This window comes from Lucilia cuprina, chromosome 6 (assembly GCF_022045245.1).
Source record: "Lucilia cuprina isolate Lc7/37 chromosome 6, ASM2204524v1, whole genome shotgun sequence".
Taxonomy (NCBI): domain Eukaryota; kingdom Metazoa; phylum Arthropoda; class Insecta; order Diptera; family Calliphoridae; genus Lucilia; species Lucilia cuprina.
Window position 1 is genome coordinate 62,666,827 of NC_060954.1, and position 25,898 is coordinate 62,692,724.

General features: G+C 29.7%; 1 protein-coding gene across 3 annotated transcripts; it reads right to left on the bottom strand.

Annotated features, from left to right (window-relative positions):
- Window positions 1-2,467: 2,467 nt before the first annotated feature.
- On the bottom strand, window positions 2,468-25,691 carry LOC111675916 (protein vestigial). Of its 3 annotated transcripts, none has more exons than XM_046954598.1 (8): window positions 25,509-25,691; window positions 21,176-22,090; window positions 13,328-13,760; window positions 11,407-11,670; window positions 4,629-4,720; window positions 4,298-4,485; window positions 4,036-4,109; window positions 2,468-2,525 (listed from the first exon to the last, which is right to left on the bottom strand). In XM_046954598.1, exons 2-8 carry the CDS (start codon window positions 21,269-21,271, stop codon window positions 2,476-2,478), a joined length of 1,197 nt encoding a protein of 398 aa, XP_046810554.1. In that variant the 5' UTR covers window positions 21,272-22,090; window positions 25,509-25,691; the 3' UTR covers window positions 2,468-2,475. The 3 variants fall into 3 exon arrangements, with proteins under 3 accessions (XP_046810554.1, XP_046810552.1, XP_046810553.1); XM_046954596.1 differs by having other exon boundaries at window positions 25,467-25,691; XM_046954597.1 differs by having other exon boundaries at window positions 25,321-25,691.
- Between the last annotated feature and the right edge of the window lie 207 nt (window positions 25,692-25,898).

Below are 25,898 nucleotides of genomic sequence, written 5' to 3' on the forward strand. Positions count from 1 at the left end.
TAATTTTAATTTAGGGAGTTTGTTTAAAACCCTTTGATAGATAACTCTAGGAGATGTAATTTTAAATAATTCCATTTTTTGGTATTTTTAATTTCAATATTTTTGTAAGAATCAAAATGTTCTTTCGCATTTAGAGAACCGGCAGATAATTTTAATAAAGATTTCACGGAAACTTACAAAAATATAAGCAAACTATTTAGGGTGTGTGAAAAAGAAAACTCATCCCAACTACACTAGACATGTGCAATATTTATTACAACAGAAAATAATTCTCGTACTTTCCTTACCAATTCAAACTCTCGTCTTAATAAATTGTGTCCACATGGCCAAATAGTAAGTCATTCATCGTCATCAATGCAATGAAATCAACTGTTTAATTCATGAGTTTTAGCGAAACGCACAAATGTTTCGCTGTAAAAAGAAATAAACAACTTTAACATTAAACATCCAGCCATTTGGATCAGTTTAGTTTTCCATTATGATCCCTCATAAGAGGAAGATGTAGAAAAACCGTAATAATAAAAAAAAGTTTTATTTCATACCTGGACTGTAAACTGAATTAAAATTAAAAAACCACACACATTTCAGCCAAGATGTGTGGAAGTTAAAACGCAAAAATGGGAACATTCATATACAGTTTGCCCTTTATGAATGAGGGAAAAGAAATTTAGGTTTAAATCGATTAATAATGTTTTGCTATAAAGTGCAAATTTTTTAGTAAAAGAAGTTATATGGAAATGTCAAACTTAAGGTTTAGGCAGAACCCTTAAGAGAATATCATGAGAGAAAAGATCAGAGAATGAAAATTCTATATTTTTACATGGCAGTAGCCCCACGACATACAAATACTCATTTATTTATATTTTAACCCCTTTTTCACAAACAAAATTTTTATTTTATTAACGGTTTATAAAAAAATGTTGTATGGAAACTTTGTTTTATAAACCTAAATATTTGCTTAGAAGTCTGTATTCTTATTAATTAATTATAAAAAAGACTAATAAATAGAATAATCGACAGATCAGTAACTAGTATATTGTCCACAGACTAGCTAATTCAAAATTAAACAATTCTCTGTTTTAGTTATAATTTGTTTATGATATTTGGTTTTCATATAAATATATGAGGGACAACTGTGGAATTTGCTCTGCTTTGGTTTTTTCTCTTGACTACTGTAATGATTGAAATTAAGAAAAATAAAATAAGTTTTTAATCGTTCTTATACATCTCTATATATTTATGTATAAACGTTTTCTTGTCTGTATTTAGTATCTGACAATCTCATATATAGTTTTCATTAATTATGCATCTCAAAAAAAGAAAAAAAAGAAGAAAAATAAAGTAAAACATAATAAAAACACCCAGAGATAATAAATAATCAGTCAGGAGTTAGGCGCCTGTGTTAATGATGTTCAAGTCATAACTGAACAATCAAATGGGAATTAGTTCTTTTGGTTTTAGTTTTGGTTTGACTGATTCAATTTGATAAGATGTTTCATTCATTCATTCATTCATTTGTTCCTAATTGGTATAAATGAATAACGGTTGCTTGACGTAATAAAAAATATAAAAGAGATTTTTTGTTTTTTTTTGCCATAAACGAAAATAAATAGACACATACACACACACAAATGTTTTAAGATTTGCGTCATTTTTTATTTTGTTTTCTTTTTATTATTAGAATTATCAAGTTTTGTCTTTTGTTTAAACTTCATATACTATATACTCGTATATATATATTATATATATTTTTTATTATTTATTTAAAATTAATTAAGATTTCTTTTTTTTTGTTTGTTTGTTGTAATTTTAATTTAACTTAGAACTTTAAATTTGTTTTAAAAGTCATACGAGTACAATTATCATTATAATCATCATAACTAAACTATCATAACTACATACAATACAATTGTTAGCCATTTTTATAGGACTTTTAATTTAATTATTTTTGTTTTCTTTTTTTTATTATAAAACTAAACAATTTATTAATTAAATTAAAATTTAACATATATTCATTATTTATTCTTTTATTTGTTTAATTTTGTTTCTTAAATAAATATTTAATACAGAATTTGTGTTTTGTTTTTTGGTAGGGGTTGTTGTTGTTATTGATTTTGTTTTCAAATTTTGTAACAGCATTTAGTTTGAAAATAAAGAAAATGTTTAAAAATTAAAACAACCCATTTATATGAATTTATTTTAAACTAAAACTAAACAAAAGTTGTTGCACATTTTTATTAAATAAAAAAATATTTACTTAAGTACAAATTCTTTGAAATACTTAATTTTTTTGTTTTCCTTTTAAATTCAAAATGTTTTTGTTTTTTTATTTCCATTTAACTATTTTTTGTTTTTCTTTTTTATCCACAAAACCTTTTTTTAAGTTTGTCAGTTCGTTAATATTTATTCCTGTTTGTCTTTTTTGTTGTATTAGGATGTCCTTTTTATTAAGCCAGTACTTGTTTTGTATAGTACTTAAAACCAATATAAATCCTTAGAGGACTCTTGAACTTGAGCTTCTAGACCTGAAAATAAACGGAAAAAAATATATATTTTTAACTTTATATAAATTTTAGTAGAAAAGTTGAGTCTTTATAGCAAAAATGGAAAGCCATTTCTTACATATTATTTTAGTGCCTAATCGTTAGTAAAAATTTAAGGTTCGATATTGTTGTTTTTGAAACCTAATTAAAAATAATTTTTAAATCAGTTAGTTCCTAAATGAGTTTGTGCTTATAAAAGTTTAAAAGTTTACAGTACGATCCCTGTACCACATACTACACATACTTGCTATCGTGTGCTGTAGGTCTTGAGTTGAACGTTTACTAATGAAATGAAACGATCTTTCACGATTGTATTAAACACTAGAGGTCATATTTAAGATACTGAATCAACATAGAGACGAACACAGGCCAACAAATCCAATTTGCCAGATATTGTGACAAGAAAAAAACACATATTTAAGACGCAATAACTGCACGAAGATCTGTCAACTTTTAAATAAAGATTTATTTAATCATTTACATTTAAGATATTAAATCAACATAGAGACGAACTGATAATACAGGCCAACAAATAAAGTTTTCCAGATATTGTGACAAGAAAAAAAACACATATTTAAGACGCTATAACTGCGCGAAGATCTGTCAACTTTAAAATAAAGTTTTAAGCTCTGTTATATATATGTACTTCCTTGAGATATCTTAACCTTAAGCTTATAACAACCGTAAATTTGAAGCCAGATTCAGAATCAGTGCTGCTATCCGTTATACTTTGGTCTCTGGGTTTCGGCTTTTTTCTAAATTTTGTTACATTAAATCCCAAAATATACACCTAGACCATATAGGCCTGTTGTGTGCTCCTTAACCAGTGCCCCTGGCGGGAATTGAACCCACCACTGTTGATCGACCAGCCTAGAACACTGACATATCGGTTTATGTTTATGGATTGCATAAACTAGTCGACAGTCTTTCGAATTTTCCAAATTTGAGTCTATAGATCAGTCAATATACTAATTCTTAAACTACCCCACAGACTGGTCCATTAAGAAGTCTATAGACTGGTTCAAATAAAAATTAAATATAGTCTATAGATTGATTGAACACACCTCGAAAGAACAACTAATTTAGTTTGCATATTATTGCAACAAGTTTGAAAACCCTTTAAGGAATTCTGCTACTTCATATTGTAGACATCAAGTTCAAAAATAAGACCTTTAAAAATGATGTGAAATATTCTTTTCATTAAATCTGAAAGTTATCTGATTTTAATTAAATTTCCAATAAAACTGATATCTATCGCAAAACGTTTAAACATATAAAAACAAGATTTTGTTTTATTAAAAAATTGCCACCCTTGTTTAAAGATCAAGTTTAAAATTAAAATTTAAATATGTTTTAAAAAAACCATACGAACAAAGTTATTGTAACACACAAGGGTCAAAACGTTGTCATGGTAGACGACGATATTGAGTCGTAAAGTAACTTTGGTAACACAACCAACTAAACATGAATTGAATAATAAAAAGAAACTTACCAGCCATTGTGGGGTAACTGGAATACGCAGCAGCACTTTCTAACGCATGGGCGGTCTGTTGGTCATGATGCAGTCTGCAAAGAAATGAAACACCACAAAAAGAAAAATGTAATAAAAATACAAACTTACAGATTTAGACATACAACTGCTACTGTCTGTAACAGTAAAACATACATATCTCTGTATGTACATATGTATCTACTACAAGTCTATGCATGCATGTATGTAAGTTATGTGTTTTACAGTATTTTAATTTATTTACCTTGAACTGTGGCCATACTGTTGGGGCAAACGCAAGAGGCTTCCATATTGCGCCATATTATGATGATAGGCATGAGCATGAGCCGCATGAGCATGGGCAGCATGTGCATAAGTGCCATAGTGAGCCGCTGCATGGGGTACCCAAGGATCTGTTGCATAACCACCATCAGATGAATACAAATCGCTCATCTTGATCAATGAAATTGAAAGAAGTATAAAAACAAGTCATTTTATTAATTAAATCCACTAAAACGTAAAGTGTTTACACTTGCAATAGAATTGATAAAAATTGTTTAGTTTTATACAGTTACTGCTTAAAAAATGTAATTTACCTGCGGATGTGTTGTTGCCGTTACAGGATGCACATAATTACTATTCCAAAATGAAGGTGGGAAATTACGAGTAGACATTGGTGTGGTTGATTCTATAAAGAAAATAAGAAACAAGTATTAAGCGGCTTTCCAAAATATACTTATTATTAAGTTGTCCAATAATATTTAAATTTAAACTCTATAAAATGAGTCATCAGAAAAGTTTAAGAAACTAAATGAAATGTTAAAAATCAACAGAAAACGCGCCTGATTAAGAACTAATGCCTTGTAACAGTTGTACCGTTACGTTATGGCTTGTTGCAAAAAACAATCTGCCAACAAGTTTCCAAAAAAAAAAAAAACATCGAAAGGAAAAAACACCAACCATGTCTCACTTACTTACAGTCACAAGATCACAAATTGTAAGGAAAATTTGCCAACATGTGAAAAGTGTGCCTTTACTAACGAGTACTTAAGAATTTCACGTTTATTTAACAAAACGCAAACAGAATTTAAATATAAAATGCTCCAGAAATATCAAGGGGACACAAATACTACTTATATACCAATATATATAAATTTTATAAAATTCACTGTTTCCCTTGCTTTAAGTAGCAGTAGAGACCAAGTGAGGAGCAGTGCATTAAAGGAATGCGTTTAAGGGCACAAACTCACAACATTTATAGCCCATCTTTCCCCTCATACTCTATTCATGCTTTTTGTCGCTGCAAATTTATTCAAAATAAATGTAGTTGCAGGCAGACATTGTTTGATATTTTAAATATATTCAAACATAAATACACTCGCACACAAACATATTCGTATTGTAGTGATGAACGTGCAACAAGAATCGAAATCCAAGAAGCAACAATCAACATCCAAACATTGATGACAACATTCCTCTTAACTTGTTTTCATACAATTTCCATGTGATGTGATATGTTTGTGAAGTATGTGTGTCTTTTCTTCGTTTTTGAAACGATTGCAGAGTACATCATCAGAATTAAGAACAACAATGATCCTTTGGATATACATAATATTATGATTAAACTGAATGTGATGGAGGGGGTAACATCATCATTTTTGTTATTACGCTATTCTCATCTTATAGATATCCATTCGGTTGGGTGTATGTTTGAAAAAAACTATTTTGTTTAAGTTTTTTCTCTGAATGTATTGAAACATGTCTTTTAAGTTCTACCGCTTTTTAGGGAATACTTTGATTAAGGAAGAAAAATGTAATTAATTATAAACATGGATTATCCATAGACTTGTTAATTATATAATAGTTCACAGACTGGTCCATAAACTAGCCAATAGATTAGTCAAGAGACTAGATAAGATTATAGGCTTGTACATATAAATTAGTAAATTGGCTAGTCCATAAACTAATCAATGGTAGTCCATAGACTAGTCTAAAGGTTAGTTCATAGAATAGTCAATATGCTAGTCATAAGATAGTCCGTAGACTTGTTAATTGGCTACCCAACGAAAAAGTCAAGAGGTTGGCCCATAGACAAATTAGCAGTCCAAAGGCTAGTCAATGGAATAGTCCGTAGAGTCATTAAAAGGCTAGTCCATAGACTAGCCAACCCTCTACTTTATAAAATAGTCCATAGACTCGTTTATAGGCTATTCCATATTCAAGTCATAGACGAGTCAATAGACTTGTTCATATACTAGTCTATAGGATTAGCCTACGGAAGTCATTTGTGCCAATAGACTACTCAATGAACCAGTCAATAATTTTGCCCAAAAGGTAAGTCGATAGACATATGGACTTGTCTATTGGCAAAATTATTGACTGGCTCATTGGTTAGTCCATTGGCACGTCTATTGATACACAAGTCAATAGGTAAGTCCATAGACAAGTCAATAGGTTTGTCCTAGAAAAGTCAATTGGCTAATCCATAGACTAGTAAATATGCTAGTCTATAAACAAGTCAATAGGCTAGTTCATAAACAAGTCAATAGGGTAGTCAATGTGCTAATCCATAGAATAGTCAATAGTTTACTCCATAGACTAGTCAATAGCCTAGTTCATAGAATAGTACATAGAGTCTACAATAGGCTACTCAATGCAGCAATCAATGGTTCATTGGCTAGTCGATAAGCTAGTCAATTGAATAGTCAATAGACCGATATATAGACTACTATATAGGCAACCCCACGAACTAGATAATAGTTGGATCCATTGACCCTGAGTACAGACTAGTCCATATACAAGTTTATATAATAACAGTTCACAGAATGTCACTAAATCAATCAAGAGAATAGTCCATAGATTAGTCATTACATTAGTATATAGAATAATATAGTCAGTACATTTTAATGATCGAAAAGTGATTTAACAGTTTTATTTCTAAAAATGACTGCTTTTGGTAAAGGACAATACTATTTTCAAATTTAAATGTTCATACCTTGCTGATATGAGAAAAGGTGCAGACTTTCATAACAAATTTTTATTGGAATTATATTTTATTTCTTTAGTTCCAAAGATGTTTTAAATCCTTAGCCAAGAAAGCATTTCATACTAAAAAAAATATTGAAATCTTAGTTTTCAATAAAAGTTCAACTTAGCACATTTCCATTCTTAGTAATTCTAAATGTTTTATTAGCATGTTAAATAAAAACGTGTATCAAATATAAATTGCTTTAAAATCAAAGAAATTAAGCAATAATTTTTATGATTATAGCGGGTGTTTAAAAGAATTGAGGCAACATTTAAACAATTTATTTGCAATTTATGGGAATTTTATAGATATTTATTCGTAAGATTTGTGTGCCTTATTTAAATGTTTGCTCTTCTTAAATTTAATTAAATAAAACATTTGAAATTTACCAGAGAAAAAAGAAACCAAACATATACATTTAGTGGCTGCAAATCATTTTGTGGTTCTAAAGGTGGTTGGTGATGCTAATGGGTATGGTGGTAGAAATCGTGGTTTTAGTGTTGACAATATATAAACATTTGTGTTGTTTTTCTTTTTCTTTGTGTTTAAGTATTTAAATATCTTTTGTTATTTCTTAGCTTATTTAAATGTTTTTCTATTTTTTTGTTTCATTGGCATTTTGTAATAAAATGTCGACGGAATGCTAAACACTTGCCAGTTGCTCCGTTCATATGCCAATGGCGAATACCATCACATGCCACTTGGATTCATGGCGGTTTTTAAATGCATTCATTATTCAATTAGCAAACGAAAATAACCAAAATCCAACTAAAAAAAAAAACAAGCAAACAACCAGCCAACCCACTAGACAATCGGCCGACCGGCTAGCCGGCCAACCATCCAACTACATCGCATATTTACAAGCAGCTATTTATTCGTTTATTTATGTATTTTTTTATATTGTTATGTATTTATGTATTATTTAGCAACTATTTTCAAAAGATTCGAACACAAATCGAAAGTACTTAGTACAACAAAAAACGATTTAAAAGCCATCACCATTTGCTTTTTTTAGAACAAAAAAACATCTTAAAGTATGCATAGAAATAAATAAGTATGTTGCATTTAATACAAATGAACACTAGTGAAATACCGACATATAGTAGGGATATCAAACAAATCATATTTTGTCCTTTAAGACATTTTTACAATATCAAGAACCAAATAAATATTTTGATTTATATTTTGAGTCCTAGCGTATTAAAGTCCAATTTTGTAGTATATCATATTATTTCTCTGCAGCATTCGGAAAATACTTTCTTAACGAAAGATCGTTACAGAGTCAGATTTTATAATCGGCTTCGCTAAAATAAACTTTTTTTGATCAATGGACTTTCTCTCGCATTGCTCTTGAACATTGTGTCACTTTTAAAATTGTCATGGACATAACGACAATTTTAAAAGTGTCACAACGTCCAAGAGCAATGCGATATTGTGGTGTGTCATAATGTCCATGGACATAATGACAATTTCAAAAGTGTCACAATGTTCAAGAGCAATGCGAGAGAAAGTCCATTGATCAAAAAAAGAGTTTATTTTAGCGAAGCCGATATTCGAAATTCCCCATATTTTAAAACCCCTGCGCCCGACCGAAGGCCTGATATTCAGAACACTGATTTCCATTTATCAAAAAAAAGAGTTTATTTTAGCGAAGCCGATATTCGAAATTCCCCATATTTTAAAACCCCTGCGCCCTACCGAAGGCCTTATATTCAGAACACTTTTTAAAAGGATTCCGAGGGAACCTCAATCAATTGACCGGTCAGGACTAGGTCCTGTGGGCAACCGGCCACCCGTAGTATCAAATTATATGGTGCTCTGGTTAGACCTCATGCCAAATAATTCCGAGGCGAAGCCAAGGAAACATTTGACATCACCAGTTTACAGTCCCGCAGACTAGAGGTATTGGTAGCACCTTTTTACCCCGGGACTGCAATACACCATGATGGATATTTCATCATGGAAACATGCCGCGAGTGGAAAGGTCTATGGACATTATGACACTGGACAGTATGACACGCCACCTTATATAACATATATAAATGTAAAATTTTACCCCTAACATACTTAAATATGAATCGCAATTGTTATACCCCTAATATACCTAAATATACATACATACATATCTATTTATTTATTTGCTATTATTTGACTTTTTTTGAAATTTATTTATTTTGGTACTCTGGGCCACTATGGTACTCTTACATACATTCATATGTACATGTACATATAGTTTTTTATCTGTATCTGTAGAATTAAAAAAATAAAACAATTTAATTAGATGCCGCTTTTAAGATACAATCAAATTCCTTGTGTTCTGCATTTAAACATTCATACCTTTCTATTTTTAAAAATTTTCTGAACATTTTTAAACGAAAATCAAAACATAATAACAACAACAAATGAATCTAAAAGAACCACAAATTAAAAACAATTGCAGTTGTGTAGATACATTTTTTTCTAAACATTGATTATTGGGCCAAATGATGTAAAGAATTTTTGAAATGAAATAACAAAAACAAAAGTACACAAGTACTTTTGGTATAAAAGGACATAATTGTGTTAAAAATACACATTTACAGATAGATACATATGTATATTTTATATGTTTGATATTTCAATCTACTGATTAATTGAACCATGGTGGTCTTTTATACATTTTTAAGGTCATTCAAAGATTTTTATCAACATATCCACAATATCAGATCAGATCTTTACAGTGAGGTGAGGTGTCCTTTTCTTATTCAGTTATATTACGTACAGTAGCATGCAACAGGTGCTTGTTGCAGTACTGAATAGAGATGTCACTGCATGTACAGTGGAACTGTTATAAAATGAATCGTTATAGTAATGTATTTCATATTCATTAAATCGCAGATGTTTCTCTAAAAAAACAAAATTAGAAATTTTCATAAAGAAATTATTTTACCATTTTAAAAATTTTGATATTATAAATCGAATTATCGGGTGACCTCTTGGTTATTAATGTGGGCTTGTGAGGAATTTTATAAAAAACAAGATTTTTTGGTGTTATACGCTTGGTATCAATGTTTATTCCTGAATATTTTACTTTACGCACAAATTAGCCAATGAAATCTCCTAATTTTTCAATTCGACCGATCTGTAAACATGGATTCCTAAAGCTTAGAGTTATGATAATTAATCTAAGAGTTCAACTAAAAATATATTCTACATTCATTGTGTTCATCAATTAGATATTTCAACATTCATTATAGCAGTGTTTACCTTTAGCTTACTTTTCTTGTCTAATTTGTGATCGTTAACGGCTTTCAATTTCATTTGATACTAACAAATAGATTATTTAACTATTTAGCTAACTGCTACCGATTTTTCAAAACAGGTATCTTATAACCAATTTACTTTAAGATCCTTTTTCTAACAAACCGAATAAACATTTTTAGTGTGAGGACATTTTCGGTCGAAATGACGCACGTTTACAAAGTTGTATTTGTAAATGATGTGAACACTGTGTGCGTGACTTTCATGTGTTTTTCGTTTTATTTTAATAAAAATTCCTAAATGTCTTTAGAAATAATAAAACGCCTTTATACGTGAATAATAAATATAAAAGTTATGTATAAAATAATAAATAGTTTAAGCAAATGTGAATGAAATTAAACACAAATGTAAACCAAATTAATCACATTACAATTAATATACATAAGTATATTAATGTAAAGAATCGAATTGCCTTAATTTGATATTTAACTGAAACAATCATTATATGTATATTTGTTAATTTTCTAAATTTGAAATCTTTTTTACATAATTTGTTAATTTTTATGAAAGAAATCATATCAATTTAATTTAAATTATAAAAAGATTCATTAATTAATTCATTCATTCGTTTAAACACTTTCATTATTAAGATGTCTTTGACACTGACAAGCGCAACATTAGGTGCTCATGTTATATGTCATGTTGACACTTTTTCTTAGAATTACAAAAACAAAAACACACACACACAGCAAAGCAAGAAAAATAAATGCTCTTCTTTTAAAACACTATTACTTATATCTGGAGAGCTCCCTCCCTGATTGTTAATGAGTAAATTATATGTGTAATTTATGTATTTGATTATTTTTTTAATTCTTTTCAAAAAGGATTTTTTAAGATTTAAAAAAAAAACAACAACAAACATAAAATAAATATGTGTGACATTTACATGACAGCTAAAAAAAACTTTTGATCTTTTGAAGATGATACAGTAATATTTGTACATCAAGTGACATAATTATGTTGTATGTTTAAAACACAGGACAAAGTATCAGCTGTTGGTGGGGCTAAACATATGTATAAACATATTGGGTGAACTTGATTCTTACCTTTACTTTCTTTATTATTGAAATTGAGAGCTCGTGAGAAGTGCTCATCCACGACACTGGCTGTATCACCGGAATAATTTGTAAAAACGACGCAGGTGGCTGATAAATATTGTGCTCTCCCTTGACCAGCATTTATGCTGGTGGTATCCAAGGGTAATTCCTTCGCTTGGGCACCACCACCTTGATGCATTGAATGATGGCGCGGAGAATCTGGACCCGAGGAACACGACGACTCATTATGATGATGAGCACCCACTAAACGCGCTAGAAATAAATTCAGAAATATCATGAAAACAACATATTAGAAAATTTATGGCGAAGTGAAAAAATATTTCAAGATTTTCTTCATAAATATTTTCAAAATATTCGTAATAAAAATAATTATGATAATAAAAATATGGCATTTTTTTTGTTTGCCATAACAATTTAATAATAAATTTTATTTTTCTGTTGTTGCTGCTGCTGCCGTAGTTGTTGGTGTTGTTGTTGACTGTTTGTATCATGAAAGAATTTGTTTGGAATGTGTTCAGGCATGCCACTGCTACATACAAACATACATCTGTAGCAGTCAACTAACTGAGCATACAAACGTACAACACTTCTTATATTCGTCGTCATCGCAGCAGTAAATGTCGTTCATTTGTTGCCGAACTATCTAAAAAATTTGCAAATTAATTAGTGACGCGCGCGTTCGTGCGAAGGAGTTAAGTAAGTAGCCGTTGTCGGTGTTATTATTTTAGACGTAACACTATCAACCGCAAATAATAAACAATGATGTCTACATGCATTTTTAAATAAAACAAATAAAGCAGCGCCAAAAATCTCAAATGATTTACAAATAATACATGTTATCTGGAAATGAACAAACTATATTCGATCTTTGGAACGTATTTTAGTTAGGAGGATGTATACACATCAAATCCGAAGAAATACACCTAGGCTTCTATCGAGCCTGTTGTGCGCTTCTTAACCAGTGTCACAGGTGGAAATCGAACCCACCACCTCCGGTCTACCAGACTAGAACACTAACCTACCGGAGGCCACTGAAACCTATTTTAGTAGACACATTCTCGAAATTAATTTATTATGTTTTATTATTGGTTTGGCCTTTGTTTTCTAATGTTCACAAACTACAAAACTAATCAAATTGACAACACTTACTAAATTCCAGTTTGTTCTATTTTTCTCAATATCTGTTACATATTTTTATTCCTTGTTACAGTTTTTAATAAAGCAACTCCAATTGTTCAACTGCTCCCTACTATATTTGTTGTTTAGCAGCCACACACATACCCTACTATATCTACATAATTACATATCCAAATATACTATTTGTATTTCTTCCATCACTTTTGTTTTCTGCGGTTAAATCGTTTCAAAAAAAAAAAAAGAAAAAACAAATATATTTACATTTATAGCTACTTGTTGTCAGAAATGCTAAACATTTAGATGGACTTCAACACCATATTAAACAAAACGACATTCCACGAATATCAAACAAGTACTGCTACTTATTTCCACAGCCCGCATCGGCAGTTTGCATCCATTTCTATAAGTGTGCCTCTAAGCCCATCATCAATATCCAACGCATGTTTCAGTTTCAGTGGTTGGTTATGAATGTGTATTTTTTCACTGTGTGGTGATGGTGATTGAGTGGAGCACAGATTTGCAAAAATGTTAAAAATTAAATCATATTTGACGAATTGTTGAAAAATAGATTTATTTGGGGTTTTGTTTAGCAATATATATATTTAATTTTAGGAATTTTTTTTAAATTTTGATTTTAAAAACTTCAATATATTTATTATACAATTTTCACAGCATCGAAAATTTGATATTGAGAATTAATTTTTTGATATCTTTGATATAATTCAATTGTATATTCGAAATTTTTTGTAAATTTAGTCGATATTTTACCTACCTTCAGCATCATTTCGTGGTACCGCACCCAGATCCTCTTCTTTGGTATGTGTTCTACTATGTAGAGTATTGCCAATACTACTGCCCATCAGACTTGCACCCGCACTACCGTGTATAGCTCCCGTTACATTTGAGCCGACAACAACACCGCCCCCACCAGCGCCGCCGCCGCCAGCGCCCCCACTACTACCGCTGCTGCCCGCACTCAAAGGTAAATTTGCACTTAAACTAGAGGAAGATGAGGCCTGATTTGCTGTTTGTGCTGCGGCTGCCACAACTGCCGCTGCCGTATTGTGAGCAGCTGCCACAGCAGCAGCCGCCGCATTGGCACTCACCGATGGCGGTAATATAGGACTGCAGGGTGAATGTGAACTGCCCGATGCGCTGGACGATGCCAATTGCACACCAGATGATGAATACAAATCTTGATTGAACTGTAAGTAAGAAAATAATAATTTTATTAATTTGTAGGAAAACAATAAGTATTTCATAGTAATTTTTGTTTTGTTTTAAAAATTTTATTTATTTAAATGGTTCATTAGCACATTTCGTGTGTTTAAAATAAATATGCCTTTTAAAGTTAATTGCATGTGACATTTAAGCTAATTTATGAAAATGGAAAAATATCTATAAAGAAAAAATGTCACTTTTATAATTTATAGCTTCAAAAGAGACAACAACACCCGCGCTCTTTCAATCGATCTCTTGTTTTAAATTTTACTCTATAAACGAGTGAGCAGCTATTGTGTTTTTATTTAAACACACACATATTGACAAAGATATTAACTAAAACCAAAAGTAAAGGGTCGAGATCGTGGTCTTTGGTGGTATTGGTATTGTAGGGGTTGAGGTCATGTTTACATTTTATATTTTATGCTTGTCATTTGCCTTAAATGCTAGTGTATGTGTGTGTGTGTTAAAATAGATAAACAAACCTCTAATAACATTTTATTTTATAATTTTAAATGAATTTTGTAACGCATGCATATCGGCGACTATCGCGCTACTGCTGCCGTTAAACATTTTTAAATTTATGAGCCGCATAGTTTTACGTTTTTGGAATTTGCCGTCGTCAAACTATTAAGCAGTATGTAAGTAGGTCTGTTTATGTAGGGAAGTAGGGATGTTGATTTGGTATTTATTAATACTTTGGTATTTTTGTTGCACGTTTCCTAAAAATACCTTCACTTAATTCGAGCATAACACTGAAAGCATCATTTAGTTTTTGTTACTAAATTTAACACCTTCTATTCATAAGTGGAAAACAATAATAATCATAATAATAATGGGTTAACCCAAAGTGTTATCGCCCTCTTTAGTTAAGTGGACCCGTTGTACATACATATAATACACATTTTATAGTTTCTACTCAACTCTTTTTCCTTGGAAACATACATTCTGGTGTCACCAAAATATTGATTTATTATTTAAAAGTTTTATTATTATGTCAGAAATAAACATACATAATCATGTTAGTTTAGGTATGAACTGTTGTCTGCTGGGAATTCTAAGTAATAGCCTTAAATTGTATATTTATACTTATTATTAATGTTTTTGTTTAAACAATTTAAAAATATAATTATCACGTGCGTTCCACTTCGTTATGTTTGCTTAAGTCACTGTATTATTTTCAAATTTTTGTAAACTCATCTTGAAAAATTAAGATTAACCCCTAATATTTAACTTCTTAATAGCATCTATTTAACTTTTTAAAATGTTTTAATTAAATTTTCTTCTTAACATTACAAAAATAGTCATTAAAAGAATTGAAAAAGTTACTCGAATGAAATAGTTACCGTCTGAAAAACTTAAGTAAACATCTTCATTGCAAAGTATAATGTCATCCGACCCCCCAAAACCGAATCTATTTTTAATGTAAAAACGATTATGCCATATCGACCCATATGTAACGCAAATGTGAGCAAAAAATCGAGGCAAAAAGAACTTGTAAAATCATTTGTAACAACTCATATGTCGAAGCTTTAATAATCACGATCGGTACACGACAATTTTATCTTTGCTTCAGATCATCCCGAGTCGTACTCAGTCAAAGATTTTCAAGTCAAGAACAGATGTAAAAACCGAAAGATTTTTTCCAAGAAAAAACTATCAGTCATAGACAAACACCAAAGCCAAATATCCTGTACCGAATGCAACTAAATTGTCTGAAGCGAACTTTGCCTGAAAATGCCCAAAGGATGAGGCCAGACAAAAATGATTTATGCTGTGTATACAAGGTTGTTAGATCTTACAACGCTGGCAGTAAAATGTGTAGAAAATGTCTAATAACAATGTCAACTTACAAATTTTGTTTTGTAATATTGGCAGTAATGATTTTTCTAACAACGTTGCAAAAGAAAAATTATAAGTTCGTACAATTCTTAGACATTTTCTAAACATTTTACTGACAACGTTGTAAGATCTGACAACCGTATATCACGTCTTCTATATTCCATAATGACCGTATCTTACAACACAAATTAAAACAAGTTAGTATGGTTGGGAAGTTTTGTCTCTCTTATAGTTTCGACTTTACCTCTGCAGAACGCTTTATATGACCACCTTTTTTGGCACGGTAAAATGTAAAAATTGTTATAAAATCATTTAGTTTTTACCAAAAAAAATTAAAATAAAATTATTTATCCTTCCACCGAGTCTTCAACTAACACGCTACTGGACATTCTAAATATTATCCTGTTTATTGGTAAACCTTTTATCTTCTCACAGAAAAAGATGTGTGAATTTTAGTTTTTGTCTCTTTTCTTATTTTTTTTTCCAAGATTGTCATCTAGTCCATCTAGACTGGTAAACATAAGGTCCTACTAACCTTAACACATACTGATTAAAGAAAAAAAAGAGCAAAAACAAATGCGTGATTTATGTCGTGTGATTCAGTTTGTGACAGTTCGAACATTATCGAAATATCAATTCACCTAATAACTTGGCAAACACTTTTTGTTAAGCATTTTTTTTTTGTTTTTGTATTTCTTTAATTTTCATTTGTTTGGGTGTGTGTGTTTTAAGCCCTAAATGTTTAAAATACAAATAATGCTTAAACACAAAAACGCACAAAATCAACGAAAAATCAATACAATCAGATCGATTGACTAAAAGTATACAAAAAGACACAACCAAATTCCTTTTGTTGTTTAAACTCTTGAGAGTATGAAGATTTTTGTGACCAAAATCAAAAGCAGATAGAACTTTATACCATGTCTCGGAGAAGGCTTAACATAAAAGAACAATATTGTAGTTATAAGAACAGACCAAAAAACAAGGATGAACCATGAGCAGGGTGGAGAAATAAAAATAAAAATTTGTATTTGTTTAAGAGAAGAAGGTTTAAAATACTATTTTGGTTAGTTCAAGTTATTTTCTGTGTACGTTTGGGTTAACAAAATAATTGTTTTTTTCTTTCTTTCGCCACATTGTATGACCGTTTGTTCGTTTGTCTGTCCGCCCGTATTTTTATTTAGTTGGCCAGTGTTTTGTCGGCATCTGTGCTACTGCACTTTTTTTTAACTTTTGCAGCAGAGTTTTGGCTTGTCATTTGCTCAGCAAAACAATTTGACTTTATGCTTCGTACCGATCGTGTCTTTCGATAAGAAACAACATTGATTATGTGCTTAAAACAACTGACAGATTCGAAATGCTTGCAAAAATCGTATACTCACAAAAAATTTGAATATACAAACACAGACATATTATTGTAAATATATACATTTTAGTAGTTGTTTAACAAATACTTTCAAATAAAATTATTTTCTTTTTTTAATATTTACTATGACATTTGTTGTGGTCTGATCAAATCATACTTTGTTGCATATTAAATAATTGATCATTTATAATAATTATTTGCTTGAATGAATTCAGTTATTTTTGATAAAATTACAAATATGTAGTGTTCGTTTGGTTAAATAAAAAGACTTATTTAAAAAAATGTAATAATAAGTTTTATACTTTTATAAATAGGTTATCTTAAGTTAGAATTTTCGAGCATATCTCTAATTGCTTTTAGTTGTTGGTAATAATTTCTCTCGATTTATTTTGAGAGAGATTTCTTAGAGATCGCTCTATACGAGTTGTCAAATGGGATGAAACGAGTTCATGATATCAAGCTTCTATTCCTTTCTGTTCTTCTGACTTTCAATTGCAGGCCAACCCTTTCTAAATTGGAGCACTGTAACAATCTCTGAATGGGCTTCAGCTAATAAAGTCGATTTAAACGCCTGTAAGACTCTATATTGCTTTTCATATCTATGACTTGTGTAAATATTAAGGAATCTAATGCTCTTGACGTTCTGAGCATGAGAATAATGTACGATGTCCGCTAAACAAAACACATTTAAACTAGATTTACAGCACTCAAGTGTCTCGGTTCTTTAATACGGTATACATGCTTCAAACTAACTGATCTCCTCATTATTTATTTTATGGGTCGGAGCTTTAAAATTTACTCGACCGCATACAAGATAGAGCGAAGTTCCTCATTGGTAACAGTGGGGTATAAAATGTTATTGTGTGTCTAAAATGGGTGTCTTCATCAAGAAGACACCCATTTAAAGTCGACCGACCCGTGAATTGTAAAATACATTATAGACATATGAAGGTCTAACACGACGGCGCATCGTACCATTTAGCTAAGAGCTAAATGCCAAGATCAAATTCTAAATGTCTGATATTTCGTCCGATTTCATGTCATGGACCGATTGTACTTCTATTCCCTTATTCAAATATCTCTTAAATATTTTCTTTCAAATTAGGCAAAGTAAACTAAATCTTCGTGATAGAGTTAATTTTACCATAAAATACTTCTCTACACTGAACAAGAACCGTCTTAAACGTTAAATTTTGATATTGGAATTTATTCTCTATACGAAAGCTCATTCAAGTACAAAAGTGTAATTCGATCTCGAATTTCGAAAAAATACACTTACTTTGATTTTGTGTATTTTCGAAATCGAAATTAGTGTATACCAAGTGTGTAATTTGTATTGATAAAATTACAAGACTATTTACGAATAAAGCAACAATAATAACTTCGTTTTTTTCTGACTCTCATTTATAAATATGTTCGTAGATCTGCGATCATCACTAGGACCAATTTACCATGTCATTGGATTTATATTAAGAATAAAGAAGAATATTTTTAGAAGAAGTTATAAGTGTGTATGTACGTATGTTTATTGAAACACTCCGGTCGGAAATTTAACATAGTATGAATTCGTATATTAATATTTTATCAAATCGAAAGCCTATCATTGCTTACTAATATGTAGCAGCATTTGTATGATTAAATAAATTTACAAATAAGTGTTAGTTTTAAAATTTCCCATAACTTAAAGGTCAGTCAGTCAGTCGTTGGTGACAAGTAGTTTTTAAAACCATGTTTTTCAAATATTTTCTTAATACAAAGTTAATTTCTTTGTTAAAGTTTTGCAATAAAAGTTCTCACGGTGACGATCGTAAATGTGTCTGTCTATTCTACCTGTAGATCGCGATATAACAAACAAAAATCCTTAAAAGTGTTCGGTTCAGTTCGATTAAGTTTTGTTGTTGCTGTTTTGTTATCCATATAGTAGAAGTTCTTGTCATGTTGTTGTTGTTTTATTTGCCCTTAAAAAGTGTCGCATAAATACAAAGGAATTCTTATGTCTTAAGGCCCCAATTATACAAGGCCGCGGCATTAAACAAAAATTGATTTTTTTTAACTCTCAACCAAATACGTCAAACAAGCACCTTTGCATAACCAATGAACGTATGAATGTATGTACATAGGCATGTGCATGGAAAGCATCAGCAGCCGAACGAGAACCATCATCATCATAATGTGATAACAGCCAAACAACTCCTGCAATGAAACCCACCATCAACACACACACACAGACATACATACAAATATATTGTATATTTGTTTATAAATAAACAAGAGTCTTCAGTAGAAAATTTTAAAATTGCTATTGCTTGTTTTCGTTTTTAGCAAACTTTTTGTTATTTTTACTGCAAAATAAAAATTAAAGAAAAAAACCTGAAATCGCTTTGCAAACAAAATAACAAAACGTTGTCGTTTGTAGTTGGTATCATGTTTTGGTAATTTATAGTCTTTGCCGCCATTAGTTTGTTTCTTTCTTGTTGAGAATTTAGCCACCAAAACAGCCCGCCAACCGGCCAACAAATGAAAAAGCATGAGTCAGCTCAAAGAAACGGCGAAAAATCATTGAACATTTATTGTTTTTTGGAAAAAGCTAAAGCATTGAGTTGATTTTTTTGCTCATGTTGTATTGGCTTGAATTAAATCGTTCCAAAACCTTTCATGTTGAAGTAAATTTAGTCAAGAGGAAAATTTGTCATTTCAAACAATGACGTAGTTGGTTTATTTTTATTTGTAGGAAAAGAGAGTTGTATAGGGAATAGTAATTGAATTAAAGAATATATATTTTTAATTAAAAAATGTTTAGGACATATTATTTAGGACACAATGCACATTTTTCTCTTTACATTATAGATCTATTTAGTATAAAATGCTAGGCACAAGAAATTAGACATAGACATGTGCATGGAAAGCATCAGCAGCCGAACGAGAACCATCATCATCATCATAATGTGATAACAGCCAAACCCATCATCGACACACCAACACACATACATACACACAAATATGTGGCAGCATTGAATCTAAACTATTTCGTTATAGCTTTAAAAGTTAAGTTGAGAAATATCTACTATAGTCGATCGATAACTGAACAAGTCTTAGTTGAAAAAACTCGCCAATGTTACAAAAAAAAAAAAAATATCTTAAAAAAATTGTTAGATTCAAGAAAAATAGGAATATTTCATAAATATCGCTAATTCTACAAAATGTAATGGGTTTCTAATAGTGATACGTGGATCACTTTAGATTAGGTTGATAGAAGGATGTATAGTACATCAAATCTGAAGACCACTATTGGGCCTGTAGTGCGCTTCTTTTCATGAAAAAAATATTTTGTTCACTGAGTACATTATTTTTCAATGTTCAGAAATTCAGTTTCCTGGACGTTATTCCTAAGAATTTTCCAATTGGATCACTAAAGGTTCATTTCTACTTTGAATGTATGTGTGTGTAAAACATGAAGCAAATTAGAGTTCTCGGAGGAGGTTTCAAGTCACCTCAGCGTTTAAATGTAGTTCATGGTATTTACCTAATCCCAATAATTATGGTGAAACAGGTGGGCGACATCATAGCCAACTCCAAAAAAACGGGTTTCCTGGGCACAGAGTAATAAAATTGTTTCATACTCAGAACACTCCAAAGGGTAAATCAGACTCTTTAACCGGTTCTGAGAAAAAGATCTCGATGAATGGAATACTTAAAATAGTCTTAATAAGAAGAAAAGCTTTCTGTTCCTAATATACTTTCAAAGTCATGTCATTATTTTCTATAAAAGCAAAACCAAATAAGCTTTTGAGAATACAAGCACGTCTGGTAATTCCAAGAGTAAAACTACCATCATATATACCAAAATTGCCAAAATATCGGGAGGTATATTATGTTTGACACTAGCAATCCAACACGCAACATACAAGAAGAAAAGAAAAGAATGGTAAATTGCCTCAATTGTGGAAGACGTAATTGTTGCTAAGGTCACAAAAAACTATAAATATTCTTTTTGGGACTACATATCAGCAACATTCTTACAAATTTGTTAAAATTCTATTCGCATTTAACCACCGATATAGGTTTATTTATGTTTGGAAGAAAAATTCAAATTATTCAAACTTCAAACGAAATTTAACACTTAGAGGATAAGTAAAATTAAAGAAAAAAATCATACGTTTAATTTAATAATTATAAAAATATTATACTTACTCTTTCATATTGATAAAATGAACGACTTGGTCCAGCACGGCCATATAAATATGGATAATAAGCACCGTACATAACTTCAGGGCAGGATACTGCCATTGTAGGCTCTCTAAACGAGGCGCAAAATTCTGATGTTTTTTTTCTATAGTTTTGAAATATCAGAGGGAAACACGTTGTCTTTCTGCCTGCCTGTCTGTTTGTTTGTATCCTTAATAAATTCTATTCTCAAAAGAATTGTTAGTTAATCTAGATGTGATGTGTTGTGATCAAATCTCTTAACTAGATGTTGTTGGTGTTGACGTTGTTAAGTTTTAGTTATTGTTGTTGTTGGTCTATTAAACAGTTGTTGAGAAAATTAAAAAAAACACACAAACTTGTTCATCAATTTAACAATTAATTTAATGCAACAAAAAAACAATTGCTGCTACTAACAACAGCAACAAAAACTTTTGCAATGTTGATTGTTGTAACTCTGGAAACACTTGTTTGTTTATTTTGTTGTTGTTTTTTTATTATTATTTGAGTTTTGGAATCTTCGGTCGGTTTCTTGTTATTGTGTTGTGTATTTTCTTTTTTTATATATATTTTTTTAATTTTCACTTAACTCTCATGCAATTATGGCAATAATTTTATGTTTTTGTTTAATTTTATTTAATTTTCTTTAATTTCTTATATATTTTGTTACAAGCGTGTAACTCTTCTTGTAGTTGTACTCGCAGCAGTTTAAATTCTAGGAAAGAAATCCATCCATCGTTCCGTTTGTTGTTACATTTACATACGAAGTTGCATGTATCTAGAGATATCTTTTCTTCTGTATGTTTAAATGTTTATATATATATATATATTTTTTGTTTGTTTGTTATGTTTTAATAGTTTTTTTTTTATTGTTTCAAAACATTTACAATAGCACCATTATCACTGTAATTGCAATCGTAATCATTATTATCATCATTATCATTAACACTGAAATAACTAAAAACAATAACTGGCAAAGTTAGTTAGTTAGTAACTGCCAGTAACTAGTTACTAGTTGGATGTGTTGTGATGGATTATTTTAGAAGTATGTATTTCTATTTCTTTTCTTTTTTTCTTCACGACTATTATTTTATAAATATAATTTCATAGCAATTCAAACATTTTTCATTTATTCGTGTTTAAATGAAACAATTGTAATTGTTGCTGTAATTATACTTTTGTATAAATGGTTAAAAATACTTTGTATCTACTATAAATACAAAATTATAATTCAATGCTGACGATAATGACGATGATAATGATGACGATTATGTGAATTAACTTTCATTCATGTACAAGTTAATGCCAACTAGCAGCAGCAGCAACAACAACAATGGCAATCCATAAGTTGTGTTGCAAACATTCATTATTGCACTCGCACTTGGTAAAAATTCTCATTCCATTCGTCATATACATATTTATAATTATATATATTTTTTTTTTAACCGGGTTCTTTTAATTCACAGTTTCCTAAACACTTTTTTTATATGATTACATATTTTCTTTTATTTCTTGTAATTTTTTTCTTATTCTTAATACGATCTTTCCATATTGACTAGTTATAGACCTGTAAGTAAAGAAAAATAATTTTAGTTAATTGTTTTATCACTTAAATAAAGTTTATTTAAAATGGAAATTAATAATATGCTACTGTGTTAAACTAAAATGATGCATGTTTAAGTGAACCCAGCAAAAAAAGAACTTCTAAAGAAACGAAATAGAAGTAGATTTTACTACATGCAAATACTGAAAAAGACCTGAAAAAGTGATGATTTCAACACAGGCTTGTTATAGGAGAGATTTTTATTTGACCTTTTATTTGATTCCAAATTCACTAAATCTAAATTTTTGCTGGGAAATTAAAAACTTTAAAACTTTTTAAAATGATCCTATTTTCTAAAACATTAAGCTTTTATAAACCTTAACATGATCATATCTTTGGACTAAAGTTATCCAGTAAAAAATTAACTTTTCTCATATATATCTAAGTCTTTTCTACTTTTTCACTATTATATAATATCGTTAATATCAAAAAATTCGCTTCCCGAGCAAGGATTTTTGATATATATTTGTTTCAAAACTTTTACACAGAGGAAAAAATATATACACTTCTGATTCGAAATCGACTCCAATGTTCTTAATAACATTCGTTGTCAAGTATGTACGTACGACAAGACTATGTAATGTTGACAACGCAAAGCTTGTGAGCTTTTCATATACATTGTCAATAGTTTGTTAACATTTATGTTTATAAAAATTATATTGCGACAACGAATTTTTGTTATGTCGACAACGTTGCGTTGTCAATCTTTTGAGCGTCATATGGACAAACTATTTGTTCTAATTTATTTTCTATTTGAAATATTTTTTAAAATATTTTTTGGCGATCAAACATTTTTCAGTTTTAATGGATCCAAATTGAGTACTTTTTATGTTAAATTACTATTCGACTATGGATTGGTGAATCGGTTAATCGATAGACTAAACAAGATAATGGTGAAAAGGCTACATAGCTTACTGGTCACAGACTCGTCAATATATTAATGCAGACTAGACAATTAACTAATACAAAGGCTACGTAGACAAGAGATAAAAATGCTTAAAACAATTTTAGTACTTTTAACTGTCAAAAAGTACTTTTTGGAATATGTTGGTATTATTTCAAAATTTAGATTTTCCATTCCTGATCTATATAATTTATATTTTATGAAGTTTTTTATGTCAGTTATATTTGTCGAAATAACAATGGATTGTTTTTCAATAGTGAGCTTACTAAGTTTGTTTACATAAAGACAGACAACAGATGTGTTGTCATACGTATGTATATACTTTGACAACGGATGTTACTGAAAAATTATTAAGACTTTGGTGTCAACTTAGTACCAGGAGTGTATATTTTTCCATCTGTGAACATACATACCTACATTTTGTTTCTTTAAAGTACTTGATGTACTAGTTCGATAAAACAGAGAACATGGCTGAGATAATTATTGCACCGTCGCTCTTAAAGTTTAAACTTTATTATATCTAAATTTATCTTTATGTATGTATAAATCCTCATATCGAAAGCATATTTTCACATATTAAATGCAAAAAACTAATTTTATGTTTTTCTGTAGAAGATTTCAAAATTTATAATTATATACATTTTTTCTGAAGAATTTTAAAATTTAAACGTTTTAATCATAGATGAAATGGGTTTTGCGAATAGAGATAATTTCATAAGTTATCAAAAAAAAAACATGGAAATAGAATACAAATGATTAAAAAAAACTAGATCAACTAATTTGTTTAATGTTGATTTTTCAAATATAAATTTTGTTTATAATTTAGATACAAATTTAAATAAAATAACGTTTAATTGGCAAATTTGTTGTCAATCTAAAAAAATATTAAAATTTAATAGGTTCAAACAAAAAATGTTCCATTTTGAATAATTCCTATTTAATTTGTAGCGTCGGAAAGTTTTATAACGAAAATTTTAGTTGATACAACTAATTAAACCTAACAGAAATAAGCATTATTTAAACATATTTAAAATACTTAAATAATTAAAAAATATATATTTTATTTAATTTTATTTTAAAATAATATAAATTAAATTGAGACAAAAGAATATAATAATAACTTACCGTTTTATAAAACTGCTAATCCAAATTGTAATTTATAGTTAATCCATAAAATCTAATGGTGTTTCAGGTGAATATTTTAAAATTTATGCAAAATTAAGAAAATAATCTTTTTATTTTTACTTGAAAATATTTTTATGTAATATTTTATTTTTCTAAATACCTTTTTACACATAATGAATCACTTTATAAAAAAAAACAAAAAACTTTAGGAATTCATTAAAATATTCACAAAAGATGAAGAAAACAAATAAAAACAAATTTAAATTCTCACGTGAATATTTGAGATTCTTTTTCGAAATTTTATTTCACAAATATCGCGGAAATTGTAGAATGCGAAAATAAATCCATATGTACATATGTATGTATGAACATGTGAACGAGTGAGAGATTAAGTGAATTGTATGTATGTATGTGAGGGAGCGTGTGTGCTTCTAGTAAATTACTTATGTATATAGTGGAGCACATTCATATTTTTAATTTTATATAAAATAATATTTTTACAAATTCCAAAGTAATGTTTCACTTTTATTTTAAAACAACATTTATAAAATAATTCCCATTTTATATGATCCACGGCGGTCACGACGATCGCATTGTTTGAATATAAACATGCGAGTTATTATCGCGTTTTTTTTTTTGCTATTTACCTTCGATCGCTTTTAATTAGATAATATTTCTTCTTTTCTTACACTTTATTTTTCATTTCACTAATGTTAGTTCCAGAACTAGTTTTTTTTTATTTTCCTTTCCTTAGTTTTACCGTACGAATATGAAATATTTGACATTTGAATTTAAATAATTCAAATTAATCGTCTGCAACAATCCGTCCGTTCTAAGAAACGTGCGCATTCGCTGTATTTTAACAATCAACTGCCTAATGCAACATAGAAATATTTACGCCACTTCCATGTTACTACAAATTAAAATCAAAGCAGATGAGATGCTCATGAAGCCAATACCATTGATTTGCCCTTAAATGAACATGCGTTGGAAAAAGATAAATATATATAATAGAGTGATGGTTCAATTTGATTGGTTGTTTTTGTTTACATGTTGATTTGTATGTTTCACATGTATTT